The 20,083-nt window shown below is 48.4% G+C and overlaps 1 protein-coding gene across 3 annotated transcripts in view; it reads left to right on the top strand.

Annotated features, from left to right (window-relative positions):
• Positions 1-228: 228 nt before the first annotated feature.
• Positions 229-20,083, top strand: part of tyro3 (TYRO3 protein tyrosine kinase) — a 136,271-nt gene continuing 116,416 nt past the window's right edge. For all 3 annotated transcript variants that reach the window (XM_060828316.1, XM_060828315.1, XM_060828317.1), the window contains exon 1: positions 229-682. Coding sequence is in view for 2 of the 3 variants with exons in the window: in XM_060828315.1 (XP_060684298.1) it covers positions 628-682 (55 nt within the window). In the remaining variant the exon portion in view is untranslated. The remainder of the gene's footprint in view (positions 683-20,083) is intronic.

The raw sequence follows: 20,083 nt of genomic DNA, 5'->3' as shown, positions 1-20,083 counted from the left end.
TCTCTCTGTAAAGTCTCTGGGTGTACAGTCTCTGTCTGTGGCCAGGCTGAGCGGTGCTGTTGTGGAGCACGATGTGCTGAGGATGCGGTTGACTGAAGGCGGCCAATGACGGGGAGGCGCTGGGAGGTGATGCTGGGGGTTGGCCTGGATCTCGGAGACACACACACACAGATAGAGAGAGAGAGAGAGGGGGGGAGGGAGAGAGAGAGAGAGAGGGAGAGGGGGGGAGGGAGAGATAGAGCAGTGTACTGGGGCTGGGTGAGAGTGTGCCGGAGCCGGGCTTCTGTGTGTGTGTGTGTGTGTGTGTCCCTCCTCTCCCTGCAGCTCAGGAGGAGCCTGTGCAGAGAGAGAGAAAGAGACTGTTCTTCGTTTGGTGCCTGAGGAATGGGGAGGTGCCTGTACATTTCTCCTGCTCTGACTGTTCCTGTGTGTGTGTGCCTGTAGCAGCAGCAGCAGCAACTCTACCCTCGCCATGAAGCGGTGCCTGCCCCCGCTGTGGGATCTCCCTGTGCAGTAAGGCAGCATTACCCACCCTCTCTCCAACACCCACTCAGGACAGCAACTCTTCCCTCTCCCCAAACACCCCTCCCCGGTGCAGCATCTCCAGCCCGGGCTCCGCTTGGCTGGATGACTCCGGGATCGAGTCTCACCATCGCCTTCCTGCTTCTCCCGCTGACCTGCGGTAAGTTTGATTTGTTTTTGTAAAGACAAAAAATATTGGGGTCTAGCAACAAGATGGGCTGAGCCGAGTCGCTCCTCGAGGGTTTCCGAAGTTTTGCAAACTTTTTTTTTCTTCCCCCCCCCCCCGTGGTGTCAGGTGTGGGTGGGTGTTCCTGGCTGGAGGGTGGCCTTTAATTTCATGAGAGTGAGAAAGGGGGAGGAGGGCTCTGCTCACCCCCGCCCCGTACTCTGACTGTGGTTTTGCTCAGGTGCGTGTCTGTGTCTGGAAGGTCACTCTCTACCCCGCACCCTAGTTCCTGGTGGTGTTCACTGGAGCAGGCAACTCCACTCCCCCTCCCCTCCCCTCCCAACCCTCACCAAACCCTCAGCTGGGGAGAGAGCCCCACTGGTGTCATGTACATTTTGTAAAAGAGTTTCAGAAAGAATGTTTGTGATTTTTCATAGAGCTGTACGGCCCGGAAACAGATCCTTTGGTCCAACTCGTCCCACCTGCCAGCACCCGGCCCATATCCCTCCAAACCCTTCCTATTCATATACCCATCCAAATGCCTCTTAAATGTTGCAACTGTACCAGCCTCCACCACTTCCTCTGACAGCTCATTCCATACATGTACCACCCTCTGCGTGAAAAAGTTGCCCCTTAGGTCTCTTTTTAAATCTTGCCTGTCTCAGCTAAATCTATGCTCTCCAGTTTTGGAACCCCCCACATTGGCTATTCACTCCATCCATTCTCCTCATGGTTTTATAAACCTCTATAAGGGCATCCCTCAGCCTCCAGGAAAAATAGACTTCTGTCTCAGCGACCAATGACATTTCATCACAGTGACCTCTAATCTCAGTGGCCTTATGTTAGTGACTTATCAACGCAGTGATCTCATCTCAGTGTCGTCCTTTTGAAGGTAGCTCTCAGTGATCTTTAATCTCAATGACCTTTCATCACAGTGACCTCTGATCTCAGAAATTTCTCATAGTGATGACTGATCTCAGTGACCTTTGACCTCAGTGATATCTATATCAGTGGTCTCTGGTCTCAGTGAACTCTAATGTCAGTGACCTTTCATCATAGTGACTCCTGATCTCAGTATCCTTACCCTGCAGTGATCTCTGAACTCAGTGACATCTGTCTCAAGGAGCTCTGGCCTCTGAACTCTAATCTCAATTACTTCTGATCTCGGTGTCCTTTCATTCCAATGACCTCTGATCTCAGTGACCTGTCAGTGACCTCAGGCATTAGTGATATCTGATTGCAATGACCTCCCATTGTAGTAGCCTCTCATCTCACCAATCATTGAGGTCAGTGGCCTCTGATCTCAGTGACCTCCCATCACATTGGCATCTAATCTTTGTGACCTCTGATCACAGTGACATCTCAGTAACCTCTCATCGTAGTGACCTCTGGTCTCAGTAACTTCTCATTACAGTGACCTGTAATGTCAAACCTCTCATCTCAGAGACCTCTCATACAGTGACCTCTGATCTCAGTGATCTTCTTCACAGTGACCTCTGACATCAATGAGTTCTATCACAGTGACCTTTGGTCTTAGTGAACTCTAATCTCAGTGACCTCTCATCTCAATGACCTCCCACCTACTGTGACCCCGATCTCAGTGACCTCCCATCTCGTGGCTGGCTTGTTGTAGTGACCTCTTGTGCATGCTGATGATATGAAATTGCAATGACATCATTGACATTAACCTGTACAGGGCTGACAGCGTTTCACTGTTATCTGTGTTCTATGTAAATGATACAATACCGTGGTGACAACAGACTGACCGAAAGAGTGGGGACATTACAGAGCTTCGGGTTATAGGTTCATCCACAAGTGCGAAGCCAGAGAAAGTGAGGACTCAAACATATTGGAGTCAGAGCAATTGATAAAGGTGGCAGCACAGACTGAGGAAAAAGGCGTCTGTGTTCCTGGGGTTTAGAAATAGGGGCACATAGTGGAAAAGCATAGAAGTGATGATAAACCTAAATCAAACAGGGTTCAGCCTTCACAGCAGTCTTGCGCTCTGTACTGGGCCATTCATTTTAAAATGTAGGTGATTGTCTTAGAAAGTGTACAGAAAAGATTTCCGCAGTTGGTTTCAGAGATGAAGGTTGTGTGGCTAGATATGGTTGTCCTCCTTAGGGAGGAGATCTGATACAGACGTTCAGAATCGTGACAGATACAGAGCAGATAAAGAGTTGACGTTGCATTGATGGGAGATTGGTAAACAGAAGACAATTTAAATTGTTGTTAAAAGAGCCACCAGAGATAGGAGGAAATTCTTGTTTGCACAGTGAGTGGTTAGGTTCTGGAATGCATAGGGTGAGAGTTTGGTGGAGGCAGGTTTAATCGTGTCACTCGTAAGAGAATTGCATAATTATCTGATGCAAGAAATGATTGCGGGACTGTGGGAAAACCTGGACAAAGTTGGACTCGCTGGAGTTCTCTTGCAGAGAGCTAGTACAGACACAAGGGGGCTAAATGGCCTCTGCCCGTGCTGTGATCATTTCGCAATTCTGCTCCCTGTCCCCAGACCTCTCGCTGACCTGAACGCGCTCCTCTTCCTCGTGACTCCTCAGTACCTGGAACCCGCTTGCTGTTGCTAACCAGCCTCCTGCTCTGAACTCATTCTGTAGTGGTGCACGCCCTCACAGCAGCATTACATAAAAGCAGTCGATTGTCTATGCAGTGTTAGCATGCCTTTCTGATGATCCAACCTTCTCCTCACTTCATACGCTGCTGAGCAGCTATGAGACTGGAGCCGATCGCTTCCCCTTCTCTGTCCGCTCAACTTGTGACTCAGTACCCTGAGCAGTCGCACTGTTTGTCGAGAGGAAGGAAAGTAGAGGGAGATGTTTTCTGGCGCAGGTATTCCTATTAATTCCTACACTGACGCAATGAGCAGAGCCCTTTCAAAGTGGGGCACTGAGCTAATTCAGACCAGAAGGTTGTTAGTTCAGTCTTTACTGTGAATGCCCCTGGTGTGGGAAGAGAGGATAGCAGTGATCAATAAGACATAGTCAAAGTGGACACTGGAAATCTGAAAACACAGACAGTGCTGGAGAAACTCACAACATTTCAGGTCTGGCATGGTATTCTTCAGAACAGTAGGAAGTCTGCTTTGAAGAAGCAACAGACTGGACTCGAAACGTCAACTCCATTTCATAGATTCCCGACAGTGTGGAAACAGGCCCTTCGGCCCAACCAGTCCTCCGAAGAGTAACCCACCCAGACCCATTCCCTTATTTACCCCTAACTAATGCACCTAACCTACACATCCCTGAACACTATGGGCAATTTCCCATGGCCAGTTCCACCCTACCTGCACATCTTTGCGACTGTGGGAGGAAACCCACACTGACACGGGGAGAACGTGCAAACCCCTACACAGACAGTCGCCTGAGGTTGGGATTGAACCCGGCTCCCTGGCGCTGTGAGGCAGCAGTGCTAACCACTGAGCCACCCTTAGCCAAGCCTAGCCTCTCCAAAGCCAAACCTGCTGAGTTTCTCCAGCGTTCTGTGCGTCAACAGCCTGGATCCCACAGGAGTTCCTGGTGCCGCCTGCAGGTGGGTAGGTTTCCGGCCTAGATAAAATCAGGCTGAACTGTGATGCAGCACACAGTGGAATAGCCTGCACACACATGAGAGCAGGTGTGGCTCAGGGTGTGTAAAGGGTAACCATGCCCTGAACGGGATGGAGAGGAAGGAAAACGCCTGCGAGGGTTGTGAAGAATAAAGTGTTTGGCAGACTTTAAAAGCAATCACATTGTATGGTTTAAAAGTAACAATCTCTGCTGTGATTTCTTTGAGAAACCGGTTTACCAGGGCCTATTTAGATGGAAATGTAGTCCAGGGAGATCTTTAATTACGGCCAGATTGTTTTCACCTTTAACTGGTGAAACTGGATTTGATTCTTTAGTTCCAGGAAGTTAAACATTTCTGAAGTGCAGCTTGATAAGGATTCCTGAGAGCCCGCCTCCAATCTTGAACAGATTTCGCAAGATGTATTCCTCCTACCAGTGGCAGAGTGCCTTTCATTCTGCCCTTTCAGCCCGACAGGGTGAATGTGCTGTGCAGTCTGGGTGTGTCCCGCTCGCTGACAGTGCTGTGGTAGCTGACTGCTGGCATACAGCCCAGGAACCTCACATTGCCACATGTTCTGCCATACTAACTACAGCTGAGGCTAGGTCAGAGTGTAACTAAAAGGCAGAAGGGGCAGATCGCAGTGGGGCTGGGAGCAGGCTGCAGTGAGGCTGGGGCTGGGGTAGGCCACAGTGGGGCTGGGAGCAGGTGGCAATGGGGCTGGGACAGGCCACAGTGGTGGGCAGGCCGCAGTGGGGCTGGGGCTGGGGCAGGCCATAGTGGGGCTGGGAGCAGGCCGCAGTGAGGCTGGGGCTGGGGCAGACTACATTGGGGCTGGAGTAGGCTGCAGTGGGGCTGGGAGCAGGCGGCAGTGGGGCTGGGAGCAGGCTGCAGTGAGGCTGGGGCTAGGGCAGACTACATTGGGGCTGGAGCAGGCTGCAGTTGGGCTGGGAGCAGGCGGCAGTGGGGCTGGGGCTGGAGGAGGCCTTGGTGAGGCTGGAGCAGGCCGCAGTGAGACTGGGGCAGGCTGCAGTGATGGGCAGGCTGCAGTGGGGCTGGAGCAGGGGCAGGCCGTAGTGGGACTTGGGCTGGGGCAGGCCGCGGTGGGACTGAGGCCGGCTGCAGTGGGGCTGGGGCAGGCTGCAGTGTGCAGTGGTAGCCAGGCTGCAGTTGGGCTCGAGCAGGCCACAGTGGGGCTGGGGCAGGCTGCAGTGGGGCTGGGACAAGTTGCAGTGATGGGCAGGCTGCAGTGGGGCTGGGACAGGTTGCAGTGGTGGGCAGGCTGCAGTGAGGCTGGAGCAGGTTGCAGTGATGGGCAGGCTGCAGTGGGGCTGGGACAGGTTGCAGTGGTGGGCAGGCTGCAGTGAGGCTGGAGCAGGTTGCAATGGTGGGCAGGCTGCAGTGAGGCTGGAGCAGGTTGCAGTGGTGGGCAGGCTGCAGTGGGGCTGGGACAGGTTGCAGTGATGGGCAGGCTGCAGTGGGGCTGGGACAGGTTGCAGTGGTGGGCAGGCTGCAGTGAGGCTGGAGCAGGTGGCAATGGTGGGCAGGCTGCAGTGAGGCTGGAGCAGGTTGCAGTGGTGGGCAGGCTGCAGTGGGGCTGGGACAGGTTGCAGTGGTGGGCATGCTGCAGTGGGGCTGGGACAGGTTGCAGTGGTGGGCAGGCTGCAGTGAGGCTGGAGCAGGTTGCAGTGGTGGGCAGGCTGCAGTGGGGCTGGGACAGGTTGCAGTGGTGGGCAGGCTGCAGTGGGGCTGGGACAGGTTGCAGTGGTGGGCATGCTGCAGTGGGGCTGGGACAGGTTGCAGTGGTGGGCAGGCTGCAGTGGGGCTGGGACAGGTTGCAGTGGTGGGCAGGCTGCAGTGGGGCTGGGACAGGTTGCAGTGGTGGGCAGGCTGCAGTGAGGCTTGAGCAAGTTGCAGTGGTGGGCAGGCTGCAGTGAGGCTTGAGCAGGTTGCAGTGGTGGGCAGGCTGCAGTGGGGCTGGGACAGGTTGCAGTGGTGGGCAGGCTGCAGTGGGGCTGGGACAGGTTGCAGTGGTGGGCATGCTGCAGTGGGGCTGGGACAGGTTGCAGTGGTGGGCAGGCTGCAGTGGGGCTGGGACAGGTTGCAGTGGTGGGCAGGCTGCAGTGGGGCTGGGACAGGTTGCAGTGGTGGGCAGGCTGCAGTGGGGCTGGGAGCAGGCCACAATGACCGTAGTGTTGCTCCCTATCAGAAGGCAATCACTCTCCGGTTTTAACCCAATTTTGGGATTTTTCTCCATGAGAAAGCCCCCACTTCCAAATCGGGGTGAGGTGACAAAGGTAACGATGTCCTTTCTCACACTGTCCTCACCCCCAACGGTCTGAAAATGGGGAGGAGAATTCCCCCTGCACTTTTTCTCTCTCTCTCTCTCTCTTTATATCCCTCACAGCAAGACAATACCAATGGAACCTCAGGAGTGTGCCCGCTGGGTGCCTCTGGGGTTGGCGAGGGTTTTCTCCACTCACCACTCGTATCAGGGTGGCTCACTCCAGTTATGACCGAGTCGGAGTTCTGAGTAAGCAACGTTTCGGGGTTGCTTTCCAATTTGGAGACCAGTTTACTGGCGTGGCTTGTAGACAGGAACAGCACTGTGCAGAGCTAACGGACAAAATTGATGAAAGCGTTGCAGTGGGGATGCTCCAGAGTCCAGGCATTGTGGAGCCTTGCATGGTCAGGAAGATCCCAGCCTCAGTTTACAGTGACTGCTGCGTCTGGGGGAAAGGGCAGGGTTGGACAAGGTACCTGGGCTAGGGATGAGGTGGGAGGAAGGGGCTGGAAATCTAGCTGTGAGGCCGAACTTCAAACGTCGATCCTCCCTGATGTCAGCATAAGTGAGTGGCAGCCTCACATCTTTGGAAAAATAAAATTGGAAGGAGAAGAATTGCATTGATATAACCCCTTTCACCACCTTGGGCTGTCCCAACGCACATCGCAGCCAATCAAGTGCTTTCGAAGGCCAGTTACTATTGTTTTGGATCAGGCCAGACCTCCTCAAAATCTTTTAAGAAGGTAGCCCAGACTCTAACTTCCTCTTATTTTAAAGGCAGATGTGAAGTGGATATTCCAGGTGTGATATAGCTGGCCTAACCACTCGGCTTTAAGCAAACAGAACTTATTTAAACACTGCAGTTGAAACACGAGCAATAGAAAACGGGATTTAGAATAACTGAACTATTGGAAACTTAACTGACCCAACTTAACTAAGGAGCTGTTCCAATTCCTGTAACATCCCATAAACATACCCCTTGGCAAAAGGTAACTTCAAAACACAGGTTCATACTGACAGGAGAGATTGCAGAGAGTAAAGTCAGTCAAGGAGTTTACTATAGATTCCCCAATAGCAACAGAGACCCAGAAGAGCAGATTGGGAGGCAGATTTTGGAAAGGTGCAGGAGTAACAGGTTGTTGTGACTTCAACTTCCCAAATATTGATTGGAACCTCCTTGGTGCAAATAGTTTGGATGGAGCCGATTTTGTCAGGTGTGTCCAAGACTCAATATGTAAATAGGCCAACTAGAGAGGAGGCCATATTGGATTTGTGCTTGGCAACGAACCAGGCCAGGTGTCAGATCTCTCAGTGGAAGAGCATTTCAGTGATAGTGATCACAACTCCGAGTCGGATAGGAGCAGACGGTATGGGAAAGTATTTAATTGGGGGAGTTGGAATTACAATACAATTATAGTTATTTGGCAGGAACTGTGGAGCATAAATTGGGAGCAGATATTCTCAGGGAAATGTATGATAGAAATGTGGAGGTTGTTTAGGGAGCACTTGCTGAAACTTTTGGCAGTGATCTTCACTGTCCACTCGAGTAGTACCAAATGATTGGAAGGTGGCAAATGTTATTCCCTCATTCAAGAAAGGGAAGAGGGATAATCCTAACAATTACCAATCAGTCTTATGATTGGAGAGGATTCTGAGAGACAGAATTTATGATTATTTGGAAAAGCATCGCTTGATTAGAGATAGCATGGCTTTGTGAGGGGCAGGTCATGCCTCACTAGCCTTATTGAATTCCTTGAGGATGTAACAAAACACATTGATGAAGGGAGAGCAGTGGATGTGGTGTATAAGGCTTCTGATAAGGTTCCCCATGGTAGACTCGTTCAGAAAGTAAGGAGGAAAGTAAGAAATACAGGGGAATCTGGTTGCCTGGATACAGAATTGAGAGGCCCATAGAAGACATGGGGTGGTGGTAGATGGAAAGTATTCATCCTGAAGCTCAGTAACCAGTGGTGTTCCACAGGGATATTTTCTGGGACCTCTGCTCTTTGTGATTTTTATAAATGAGGAAGTGGAAGGGTGGGTTAGTAAGTTTGCCGATGACACGAAGGTTGGTGGAGTTGTGGATAGTGTGAAGGGCTGTTGCAGGTTGTAACAGGACATTGACAGGATGCAGAGCTGGGCTGATTACTTCTGGCAGATGGAATTCAACCTGAAAAAGAGTGAAGTGATTCATTTTGGAAGGCTGAATTTGACTGCAGATTACAGGGTTGAAGGCAGGATTCTTGGTGGTGTGGAGGAACAGAGGGATCTTGGGGGCCCATGTGCATAGATCCCTCAAAGTTGTCACCCAAGTTGATAGGGTTGTTAAGAAGGCGTATGGTGTATTGGATTTCATTAATAGGGGGACTGAGTTCAAGAGCTGCGAGGTTATGCTGCAGCTCTGTATATAGAGTCCCGGTGAGACCACACTTGGGATATTGTGTTCAGTAGTGGTCGCCTCATTATAGGAAAGATGTGGAAGTTTTAGAGAAGATGCAGAGGGAATTACCAGGATGCTGCCGGGCTTTTCTCATTGGAGCGAAGAAGGATGAGAGGTGACTTGCTAGAGGTGTACAAGATATTGAGAGGTTTAGATAGAGTGGATAGCCAGAGATTTTTTTCCCAGGACGGAATTGTCTATCACAAGGGGGCATAATTTTAAGGTGGTTGGAGGCAGGTTCTTTACACAGTGCGTGGAATGCACTGCCAGCAGAGGTAGTAGAGGCAGATGCTTTAGGGACAGTTAAGCGACTGTGGTATAGGCACATGGATGATATTAAAATGAAGGGTATGTAGATTAGTTGCCCGTAGTGTTAGGTAAGGGGTAAATGTAGGGGTATGGGTGGGTTGCGCTTCAGCGGGTCGGTGTGGACTTGTTGGGCCGAAGGGCCTGTTTCCACACTGTAAGTAATCTAATCTAGTTTGATCTTAGAGTAGGATAAAAGGCCAGCAGAACATTGTGGGCTAAAGGGCCTGTACTGTTTTATGTTCTATGTTGTATATTCTAACCAGCACAGAGACCATACACTAAGCTTGAAACTGAGGATAAGAATCTTGCTCCCTAATCTAAATTGGGAAATGAGACCAACACTGAGTGAATATACCGCTGCCTTGTTTATTTTAAGTATTACCTTTCATTGCTTAATAAAAGTTTCCTGAGTGCTGTGCACTGGGGAGGGATGTAAACTGAACTCTTACTTTTCTCAACGCCTGCTTACTTTATCCGTAAGTAGACATTGTTTGAGGTTATTTGTCTCTCCTTTGAAATGGGCTGTTAGGGACATTTAAGCGACTCTTGGATAGGCACATGGATGATAGTAAAATGAAGGGTATGCAGGTTAGTTTGATCTTAGAGTAGGATAAAGATTGGCACAACATCGTGGGCTGAAGGGCCTGTACTGTTCTACGTTCTCTATGTATTAAGAATCATCTGCTGAAGCTTGTAACCTTTCTTTGGACTGCAGCTGCTTCTCTGCTACAGCAAAAGGAAACTAGAAAGAAAACTTGAACTGGAAGAACTGGCCACTCCCCTGCCATTGTTAAACCAGATGTCGTGATCCCTGTGCCTTTACGACCTCACTTGGGGGAAAAAAAAATCAAGGACAAAATAACCTTTCCAAAGTGACAGCATTGTTACACTATTGTAACGTAGGTAGTGCACTAGCCCATTCTTTACACAGGAAGATCCCATGAGCAGCAGCCTTGCAATGACCCAGATCATCTGTCTCACTGTCTTTGCTTTAGAATGGATGCAGACCAGGGTACCGGGGAGCACCTAGCACCGTGGGATGCTGTTCATTTATTAACATTGAGAGTTAATGGCCTCTGTTAGGAACAGGATTTGGCGGCTGAGTGACTTGACTATTTTCCCAGCTTCCTTTTTTTTTTCTTTTACATTGTGGGACATGGGGACCACTGGCTAGCCAGCATTTGTTGAATCCGTCCTTGAACTGAGATACTCACTGAGTCATTTCAGAGGACACCACAGTGGGTTGAGGTCACTTGTAGGCCAGACAAGGTGAGCATGGCAGATTTCCTTCCCTAAAGGGACATTGGTGAGCCAGATGGACAATCGACAATGGTTTCATAGAGTCTTAGAGCCGTACAGCATGTAAACAGACCCTTCAGTCCAATTTGTCCATGCCGACCAGATATCCTAATCTAGTCCCGTTTGCCAGCACTTGGCCCATATCCCTATCAACCTTCCCATTTGTGTACCCATCCATATGCCTTTTAAATGTTGCAATTGTACCAGCCTCCACCACTTCCTCTGGCAGCTCATTCCATACACGTAGCACCCTCTGCATGAAAAAGTTGCTCCTTAGATCTCTTTTATATCTCACCCTAAACCTATGCCCTCTAGTTCTGGACTCGCCCACGCCAGGGAAAAGACCTTGCCTATTTATCCTATCCATGCCCCTCATGATTTCATAAACCTCCATAAGGTCACCCCTCAGCCTCTGACGCTCCAGGGAAAACAGCCCCAGCCTGTTCAGCCTCTCCCTGTCGCTCAAATCCTCCAACCCTGGCAACATCCTTGTAAATCTTTTCTGAACCTTTTCAAGTTTCACAACATCCTTCTGATAGGAAGGAGACCAGAATTGCATGCAATATTCCAACAATGGCCTAACCAATGTCCTGTTCAGCCGCAACATGACCTCCCAACCCCTGTACTCTATACTCTGACCAATAAAGGAAAGCATACCAAAAGCCTTCCTCACTATCCTATCTACCTGCAACTCCACTTTCAGGGAGATAGAACCTGCACTCCAAGGTCTCTTTGTTCAGCAACACTCCCCGGGAACCCCCATCAAGTGCACCAGTCCCACTCCAATCCGCCCCCACCAAAACGCAGCACTCCACATCCACCCATGATCATCAGCAGATTCTTAATTCCAGATTTGGGGTCTTTTCTTTGTTTTCAGTTCAGAGTGATCACCTGACCCAAAACGTTACTTCTGATTTCTCTCCATAGGAGCTGCCAGACCTGCTGAGCTTTTCCAGCAATTCCTGTCGTTGTTTGTGATTTACAGCAGACGTGGTTCTTTTGGGTTTTGTGTGTTTTTTTGATTGGATTCAAATTCCACATCTGCCACGGTCCCCAGAAGATTAGCCGAGTTTCTGGATGAATAATGTAGCGGTGACATCACTCCCTTTATCTGACTTGTTGCAGATTAGAGGCGAGGAGAGATGGGTGCAGCCATGATGACTCATTTATGCTATGTCCTTCATGGAGCTCTGCCTGGTGCTGTCACTACTGTGTAAACAAACAGTGCCGAGGCATGCTGAAGGTGGGAATGGGAGCAGGGTTGGGCAAAGGTGCCCTCCCGTTTTGATTGGTCAATTGAGCTGCAGCCCTCCTATTTCCCAGTATAGCTTTGATTTCCCTGTATATGGTGCTGCTAAGTAAATCTGACTGTGAGAAGCTCATGTGGCCCTGGACTCTGGGCTCTCAGTAGTACAGATGGAGAGGTCAAGGTTCAATGTTGTTCCGTCCTTACTCCATTCGCCCTCCATTCCCCCCCCCCCCCCAAGTAACTCCTTTATTAGGGTGGATGGGAGTTAGAAGTGGCCTCTTGGAAAAATAGCTGGGGAGCTGACACACGTAATATATCAATAGCTGCACTTAGAATCAAAACATCCAGTTTAATTAGAATCATAGAGTACACAAGAGGCTCTTTGGCCCATTGAGTATGTACTAACAAAAAGCCACTTGAAATCTACACTAATCTCACTTTCCACCTTGAATGTTGGAACATTTCAAGTACTCATCCAAAGGTTGTGAGCTTTTCTGGCTCAACTACCCTCCCCCAGGCAGTCCATTCCAGACCCCACCACAATCTGGGTAAGAAACATTTTCCTCACGTCTCCTCTAAACTTCCTGCCCCTCCCCTTAAAATTGGTCTGTGGTAAGGGGAACAGGAAAGGGGTTCAGTGGTCAGTGGAGAAATAGAGGTCCTTTATACCTTCATACATCAGAACGTTTGTGAATGAGAGGTGTTCCTAACTTTGTATCTGGTTGTCCTCCATCTGCAGACTCTACGTGTCCCATCTGGACAGATCCCAATTTGAGGAAGGTTGTCCCATCCAGACACGTCCCAGTTTGTGGAGATTTGTCCCATCCAGACACATCCCAGTTTGAGGAGGGTTGTCCCATCCAGACACATCCCAGTTTGAGGAGGGTTGTCCCATCCAGACACATCCCAGTTTGAGAAGCCCTTCAGCCTACCTTAGCACATCTTTTCAGACTGACTCCAGAATTTTCCCCGCAGCCCCTCCCTCACACCCACCAGTGTAATAACTATTCGATTCTTCAGTCATTCCTAACATTACTGTATCTGAGAGTCCACAGTATGATTCGCCCTTTAGTCCAATTTGCATTTCCTTAACAATTCCATAAAATTATAGCACTGGCCTCAAATATTTCTAGGGGAACTGAGTTCCACAGTATAACCACACTGAGTGAACACATTTCTCCTTATTTCCCAATTGGATTTATCAGTTACTACCTTATAGTTTAGGTTCCTCAGTTTGGATTTTGCCAACGTGGAAACGTTTCTCTTTCCCTATCCTTTCCACTGATATTTTAAAAAGTTGGTGAACCTACATCCCTTTCTCAAGCAGCAGACTTGACTTGTACAGTCTTTCCTGACAGCTGGTATCTTTCAGTTCTGTTGCCATCCTTTACCAACTTTCGTTAAAACCTTTCACAGTGCTTCCAAGTCCCTTTCACAGTGTAAAGACTAGATATGTACATAGCCCTCTGAACCCAATCTGACCAGAGTCCGATATCAGTTTAATGAGGCTTTGACCACTTCTGAATTCTAGGCTCCTACAAATAAATCTCAGTGCTGTGTTGGCACTTGTAATTGTTTTGCTAAGCTGTATTGCTGCTTTCAATGATTTATTCATCTCTTCCTAGTTCCCTTTGTTCTCCAACCCATTCAGTTTAGTATTTTGTTAGATGTACCTGATACTTTTATTGTTCTTACCATTTATCTAAATTAAGGTTTCATTTGTTACTCACATGTCTAGTCTGCAAGTTCTCAAGTATATTGCGTCATTCCTCAGTGTTTGCTACAGCCTTCAGATGTTGATATTGTGTAACTTGTTCCTGAGTCCAAATTCTGAAGGTGTATTAGAATAACAATGGCCCCACACTGATCCTGCTGTAATGTTTTACTTTCCTTCAACCTGAAGGACTATTCTTTATCCCTGTTCTTAGCTTTCTGCTTTTTACAAATTCACCATCCATTTCCTTTCACCCTGCCTCCACCTTCGATATGAATCCACTGTGTAGCAGGGCAGAGAAGGCCTTTTGAGAATCCAAGAGTATGACTTGTTACAAGAGCCAGCTTTCTTCAAAGAATTAATTTTTTAAAAAAATTACCATTTCTATTTCTAGACCATCAGCTCTGTCTTTTTTTCAGTATAGTTTCCAGAATGTTACCTTCTGCTTATGTTCGATTGTTTCTGGGTTCTGTTTTGTGTTGTAGAGGAAGATTAGGTGTTCGCCAATGATTTGACAGAGTTCCAATTTTTCAATCGATCAGTGTAGGCTAATGTGCAGCCTTTCCATTGTCAACAGAAAGGACAGGGAAAATGAAATGTTTCCACATTGGCTGAATCCAAACTGAGGAACCGAAAGTATAAGATGGTTACTGGTAAATCCAGTTGGGAAATAAGGAAAAATGTGTTCCCTCAGTGTGGTTATACTGTGGAACTCAGTAACACAAGAAAAATTTGAGGCAATTAGCTGAGGTACTTTCTGAAGAAACCGGAATGAGAGAGGAAAATATTGAGAGAGGCTGAGACAAGGCAGACAGAGTGAGAGGCGTCTTAGGTGAGCTATAAACACCAGCACAGACGATGCATGTCATCCGGGCCTGGGGTCTTAACCTCTTAAATAGTTGCTGATACGTCAAATATTTCTTTCTTCCACCTGAGTGTGTTTATGTTTATTTTAAGCTCAACACTGTTGTGAAGTAATTCCTGATGTGTCCACCTTTTAGTGCTGTGATCCTTCTTTGATGTCCCTTTCTGTAACTTATGGGTGACCCCTCCCTCACCACCACCACCCCTCCCATACATAAGTGGGTGAGGGTTGGATGAGATGTTGAATCTTAAAAAAAAATCGATCCCAATACCAACCTATTAAATCACATCTGTATTTAACAGAGGTGGGTAAAGCGTGTGGGGGGGGGGGGGGGGGGGGGGGGGAGAGTTGGCTAGGGGTTAGGAGAGAGCCAATTTGCCTCAGAGGTGAAAGGAGGTCAGGAGAGGGGTGATACAGATGCTGGTGACCAGTTAAATATTTCAGTGAAGCTGACAGCTGTTGGTTTAACCTGCTTTCTAGATTACAGTATGGAGACAGGCCCTTCGGCCCAACAAGTCCACACTGACCCTTTAAGATTAACCCACCCAGACCCATTCCCCTACCCTATATTTACCCCTGACAAATTCTCCTAACACTATAGGCAATTTAGCATGGCCAATGCATGCACAAAATTCCAGTTTGCCTAGGTCTTCCTGGCCTCATGAACCTCGACAGCTGAAAGTAGGCCACATCGGTCCCTTAATTATCACCCTAACCCCATCCCACCAAATTTCAGATCACCCTCCCCCCCCCCCCCCCCACCACAACCAGCGCCCCTACCCCACCCTCCCAATCGCCTCCCTCTGTTGGGATTGGGGATCAGAGCACCACAGGATGAGGGATTTAAATCCCTTCTCCGACCATTTTCCCACCAGTAGCTGTCGGACCTTGATCAATGGGGGCAGAGTGCCTCCATACATATACAGTTGGGGCCTGTTGATCTGGCTGATGTCTGGGTGGGAAACATGTGCGTGCGTGTCCATTCTAAATGAGCTGAGTAACAATGTGCATCTCATGGCTCCCATGAGAGTTCACCCCTCTCCTGACTGACCCTTGCACTCATGATGGACCTCTTACATTCTGGCTTTGCCAACTTGAGACCATCCAAACCTCTGCTGCCATCTCCTTACTTCCACCAAATTTCCCATTCACTTATCAGCCCCATGCCCGACACTGGCTTCTAGTTACACGACACCCTGATTTTAGAATTCTCCTTCTTGCTTTCAGATCCCTCAACCAGCCCCCCAGCTCTGCAATCTCCACTGCCCCAATATTGTTCTGAGGTCTCTGAGCTCATCGAATCCCGCACTCTCAAGGAACCTTGGTTTTAAGGGCAGCGGATAGATGGGAACTCCACACCCTGCATGTGCCCCTCCAAAGCCACTCACCGTGCTGACTTGGAACTAGATCACCGTTCTTCCCCTGTCACTGGGTCAACATCCTGGAACTCCCTCCCCAAGGGATTGTGGGTCAACCCACAACACATGGTCTGCAGTGGTTCAACAAGGCAGCTCACCATCTCAGGAATCGGCAATGAATGCTGGCCCGACCAGCCACACCCACACCCATAATACTCTCTGCAGCCTTCTCCATATTTAAGAAAGGATGTGCTTGTGATGGTGGCAGTTCAAAATTTTTTTTGGGTGTATTACCCCTCTGTTACTGTCTTTAGTCGTTATCTTTACCTTCTATGACTTTTCCTGCTCTTTGACTATTTCTGCTTTTACTCCTTCCTCCAGCTTGACCTTTGCTGTCTTCTCTTGCTGCTTTACTGTTAGGTTTCTGCCCTTTCTAGCTGTCCCTGTCCCACCCTGTGTTATTCATTTATAGAACACAGTGTCTCGGACCCTAGGATTTTACCACAGAAGCAACTCACATACTCTGTGTTGTATACATTGACATCTCTGCTTTCCACACCACTCCTTTAGCCAGCTGATAACTTTCCCACTCTGTCCCAGGCTAGGTGCATGCTGAAATTGAGTAATAATCCTGTGCTTATTACTCCCGACATTTTGTTTTTAGTTCCTGACTTCTGATATTCCCTCAGTAGGATCTCTTCCCTATTCTGTTGCTAATTCCAAAGCGGATCACAGCAACTTGCTCTCTCCCCACCTTGCTGTGTTCCATCTACCTCTGACTCTGCTGAGCAACACATCCTTCAGATTTCTTGCACCTGACTGTAAAGAATGCACAAACCACTGACATGGATCCCTTTACTTAGAACGATAACCTTTCTCCTCTTAGCTTCTTTGCTCAGTAGCTTTCCCTGCCCTGATCAGCGATTCTGACTCATCTCTCCACTGTGAAATCGCCTCTTGGAGGTGTCCTTCCAAATTTGTAAAGTCTTTCCCAAATCTGTCCTTGTAACTCAGAACTCTAAGATTCGGTGCCCTCCAGCCCATGAATCTGCTTGTTCTTGTGTCTCGGGGATTAGGTTGGGCACACTATGCTCTCAAGGTGTGGTCAAACTGGAGCTCTGGGCCGTGGCTGCACAGGGTCCCATGCAATAGTCGCACCCACCAATACCACAGTGGACAGACGTATCTGCGCAGATAGTTTGGTGAGGAGATGGTCTTATCAACTCTTCTCTCTTGTTGGCTCCCTCACCAGCTGCCGCACAGTCAGTCTAGCAGGACTCGGGATGCTCGGTTACTCATGGTGCTATTGAGCCACACTGAAGACCCTGACAGAGAGTATATTCAATGCATCCTCTAATGTGGTCCTCAATATGGAAGAGCTGTGATCCATCAGCTGAGGGAAGGTTTTCACTGATAATCAGTCAGAGCTTTCCGATCTCAGATTTGACCTGCATTGCCATTGAAACCATACCTTGACATTATTAGAGCCACACTGTAAACAACTGAGCTGCTGACCGTTGTTCTGGAGTTCTTGTATATATTGAGATACCAGTCTAACAAGACTCCTCATTACCTTTCATATTCATCCTTAGTTATTTCCATACCATTCTCAGACCATGAACAGCATGTTGTTTTCTTACTTTGCATTTATCTTGTGAAATGTCTCCTCATGTTCTTAGTTTCCCTCGCAAGTGTTTCCAATTCATTCTGTTATTTCTAAGCACCCGCCCCTCCCAACCACCATGAGTTCCATTCCTGTCCTTTTCCCAAAGGTCAACATTCCCTCCCCCATCAACTTCCCCCCGCTTTTATTCGGCACCCATTTCATTTCTGTAAATCGGAGAGAGTACCTGCCTTTACTACCCTCTCGGGCAACACATTCCATACTTCTACCACCCTCTGGGTGAAAAAATAACCTTTCTTCAGGTCCCCACTTACCCCTCACCTTAAACCTCTTTCCTCTGGTCTTAGACCACAGGGAAAAGATTCTCGCTATCTACCCTGCCTATGCCTCTCGTATAAAACTTTCCCCCACGACCAGCCTCCTCTGCTCCAAAGAAAACAAACCCAGCCTGTCCAGTCTCTCCTTGTAACAACCCGCCATCCCAGGCAACATCCTGGTTGAAGCTCCTCTGTACCCCCTTCAGTGCAATCATGTCCTGCCCATAGAGTTATCCAATTGGTCGTGCTGTCTAGTTCCTTAGTCCCCTGAATGTTTTTCTCTCCCTTTAAATACTTATCCAGTCCTCTAATTATTGGTCCCTGCTATCCATTTAGTCGGTACATTCCAGACCATAATGACTTGCTACTTTGAAAGACTTTTTCATCCCTACCCTTTTGCTTCATTTAGTAATTATCTTAATTATGTTTCCTCTGTGTTTTTTTTTTGGCACTGGAAACAATTTCTCCTTCTGTTAGCAACTGCATCCAAATTGCCCTTCCCAGCCCGTGTTCTAAGGGTGGCCCGGTGGCTCAGTGGTTAGCACTGCTGCCTCACAGCACCAGGGTCCCAGGTTCGATTCCAGCCTCAGGCGACTGTCTGTGTGGAGTTTGCACGTTCTCCCCGTGTCTGCGTGGGTTTCCTCCGGGTGCTCCGGTTTCCTCCCACAGTCCAAAGATGTGTGGGTCAGGTGAATTAGCCACGCTAAATTGCCCATAGTGTTAGGTGCATTAGTCAGAGGGAAATGGGTCTGGGTGGTTTACTCTTCAGAGGGTCAGTGTGGACTTGTTGGGCCGAAGGGCTCGTTTCCAGACTGTAGGGAATCTAATCTTAAAACAGCCCAGTTCTGTAGTCTCTTCATGTTAAAACCAAATTCCCTTCTGTGGGCCTGTTCCAGTGAATCAGCAGCATTGATTGAACATCCTTTCTGATATGCCACTAACTATCATATACGATATCCTAGCTGAGGCCTAACTAGTGTTATCCATAGCAGGAAGTCTTGAGCGACCATTGCACAGAGAAGTTTTACTTCAAAAAGTTGGTCACTTTCAGTGCTCAGGCACTTAAAAGGAAAGCCAAAAATAATACCTGCTGCTTTGAATCGAATTTATTAAATTGTTAGGTTAGCCTTGGATCTGGACAGTGATGTACAGTAGGTTCTGATACAGCGCGATAATTCCATTCTCATTTGATCTCATGCTATAAGGAAATCGTGCTGTAGCCGTGCCATTTAAATTAATGGGGGCCACAAGTAAGGAGAGTTGGCGTTCTCTAAATAATGGTCTAAATTCTTCAATCGCGTTAAAACCAATTTGCTGTACCGGTTAGACCAGGTGTCAGTTAGTGGAGACCGAAAACTCGATCCTCTTTATAAAACCAGAGCTGGGAGCCACAGTTTTACCTGGTGTCAGCCTGCAGCTTGGTTGTGGTGGTTCTGCTGAGATGGTCTGATGTGCTGGTGCCCTTGATCACTTCCCCTTTCAGAACAGAGTCATGTAACTTCTGCCCTGAGTCATGTAACACCCTGTTGGCTGGCACTTAATCAGCACCACCCATTCCGACAGGCTGGCAGATAACAGGACTTCGACTGGAGAAAGCTGTAGCCTAATACCTTCGCTTTTCTACATTATGTCTCTCATCACAAAGCCAAGAGTCCCATCTGCTTTTGTATCAGCCTTGCCATGTGTCCCTGCCACCTCGTGTTTGCTGGTTTTGTCCTTTTCGGCACCCGCTTTCACCAGACTGCAAATCAGTCTCTACTCTTTCCCCTCATTCTTCCTACAAAAATGAATCATTTCACACTTCTCCACGAAATTTTTCATCTGCCATATGCCTGCCAATTCTCCGCCTTCCTGAAGGCTTTTATGATTCTGCTCACTGCCGGCGACATTTCTGAGCTTTTGTTGCAAAGTTTGGAAGTTTGTCTTCCGTACACGGGTGCAGGTCACTGTACGTCGTAAACTGAGCTGACACTGCTAGCACTGAAAAGCGAGCCTGCGTGGCCTTTGGGAAGATAGCACAGAGGCCTCTTTCAGTGTTGATTCTGGTTAGATTTAGTGGTATGGGATATTGAAAAGCTATTATGCACAACAAACTCTTTCAGGGAAAGTTTGATCCCACTGTGAGCTGTGGGGGACACTATGCGATGTCTCATTTTTGTTTCAGATTGTTGGCGCCCCCTACACACACACACACACACACACACACACACCCCTTCTTGTCCCTTTAATCCCACAGGCCTCAATTTTGCTGTCAAACTCATTAAATAGTATTTTTCAACTCCATTATCTGAAAAGGATAATGTCCACACATTGTATCTTTTCCGATGAGGAAACTGCTGGGGCAGAGCACTTTGTCCAATCAAAAGTGGCCT

This window comes from Hemiscyllium ocellatum, chromosome 8 (assembly GCF_020745735.1).
Source record: "Hemiscyllium ocellatum isolate sHemOce1 chromosome 8, sHemOce1.pat.X.cur, whole genome shotgun sequence".
NCBI classification, from domain to species: Eukaryota; Metazoa; Chordata; class Chondrichthyes; order Orectolobiformes; family Hemiscylliidae; genus Hemiscyllium; species Hemiscyllium ocellatum.
Note: the sequence above shows the minus strand (reverse complement) of the source record. Positions and strands in the feature narration are given on the sequence as shown.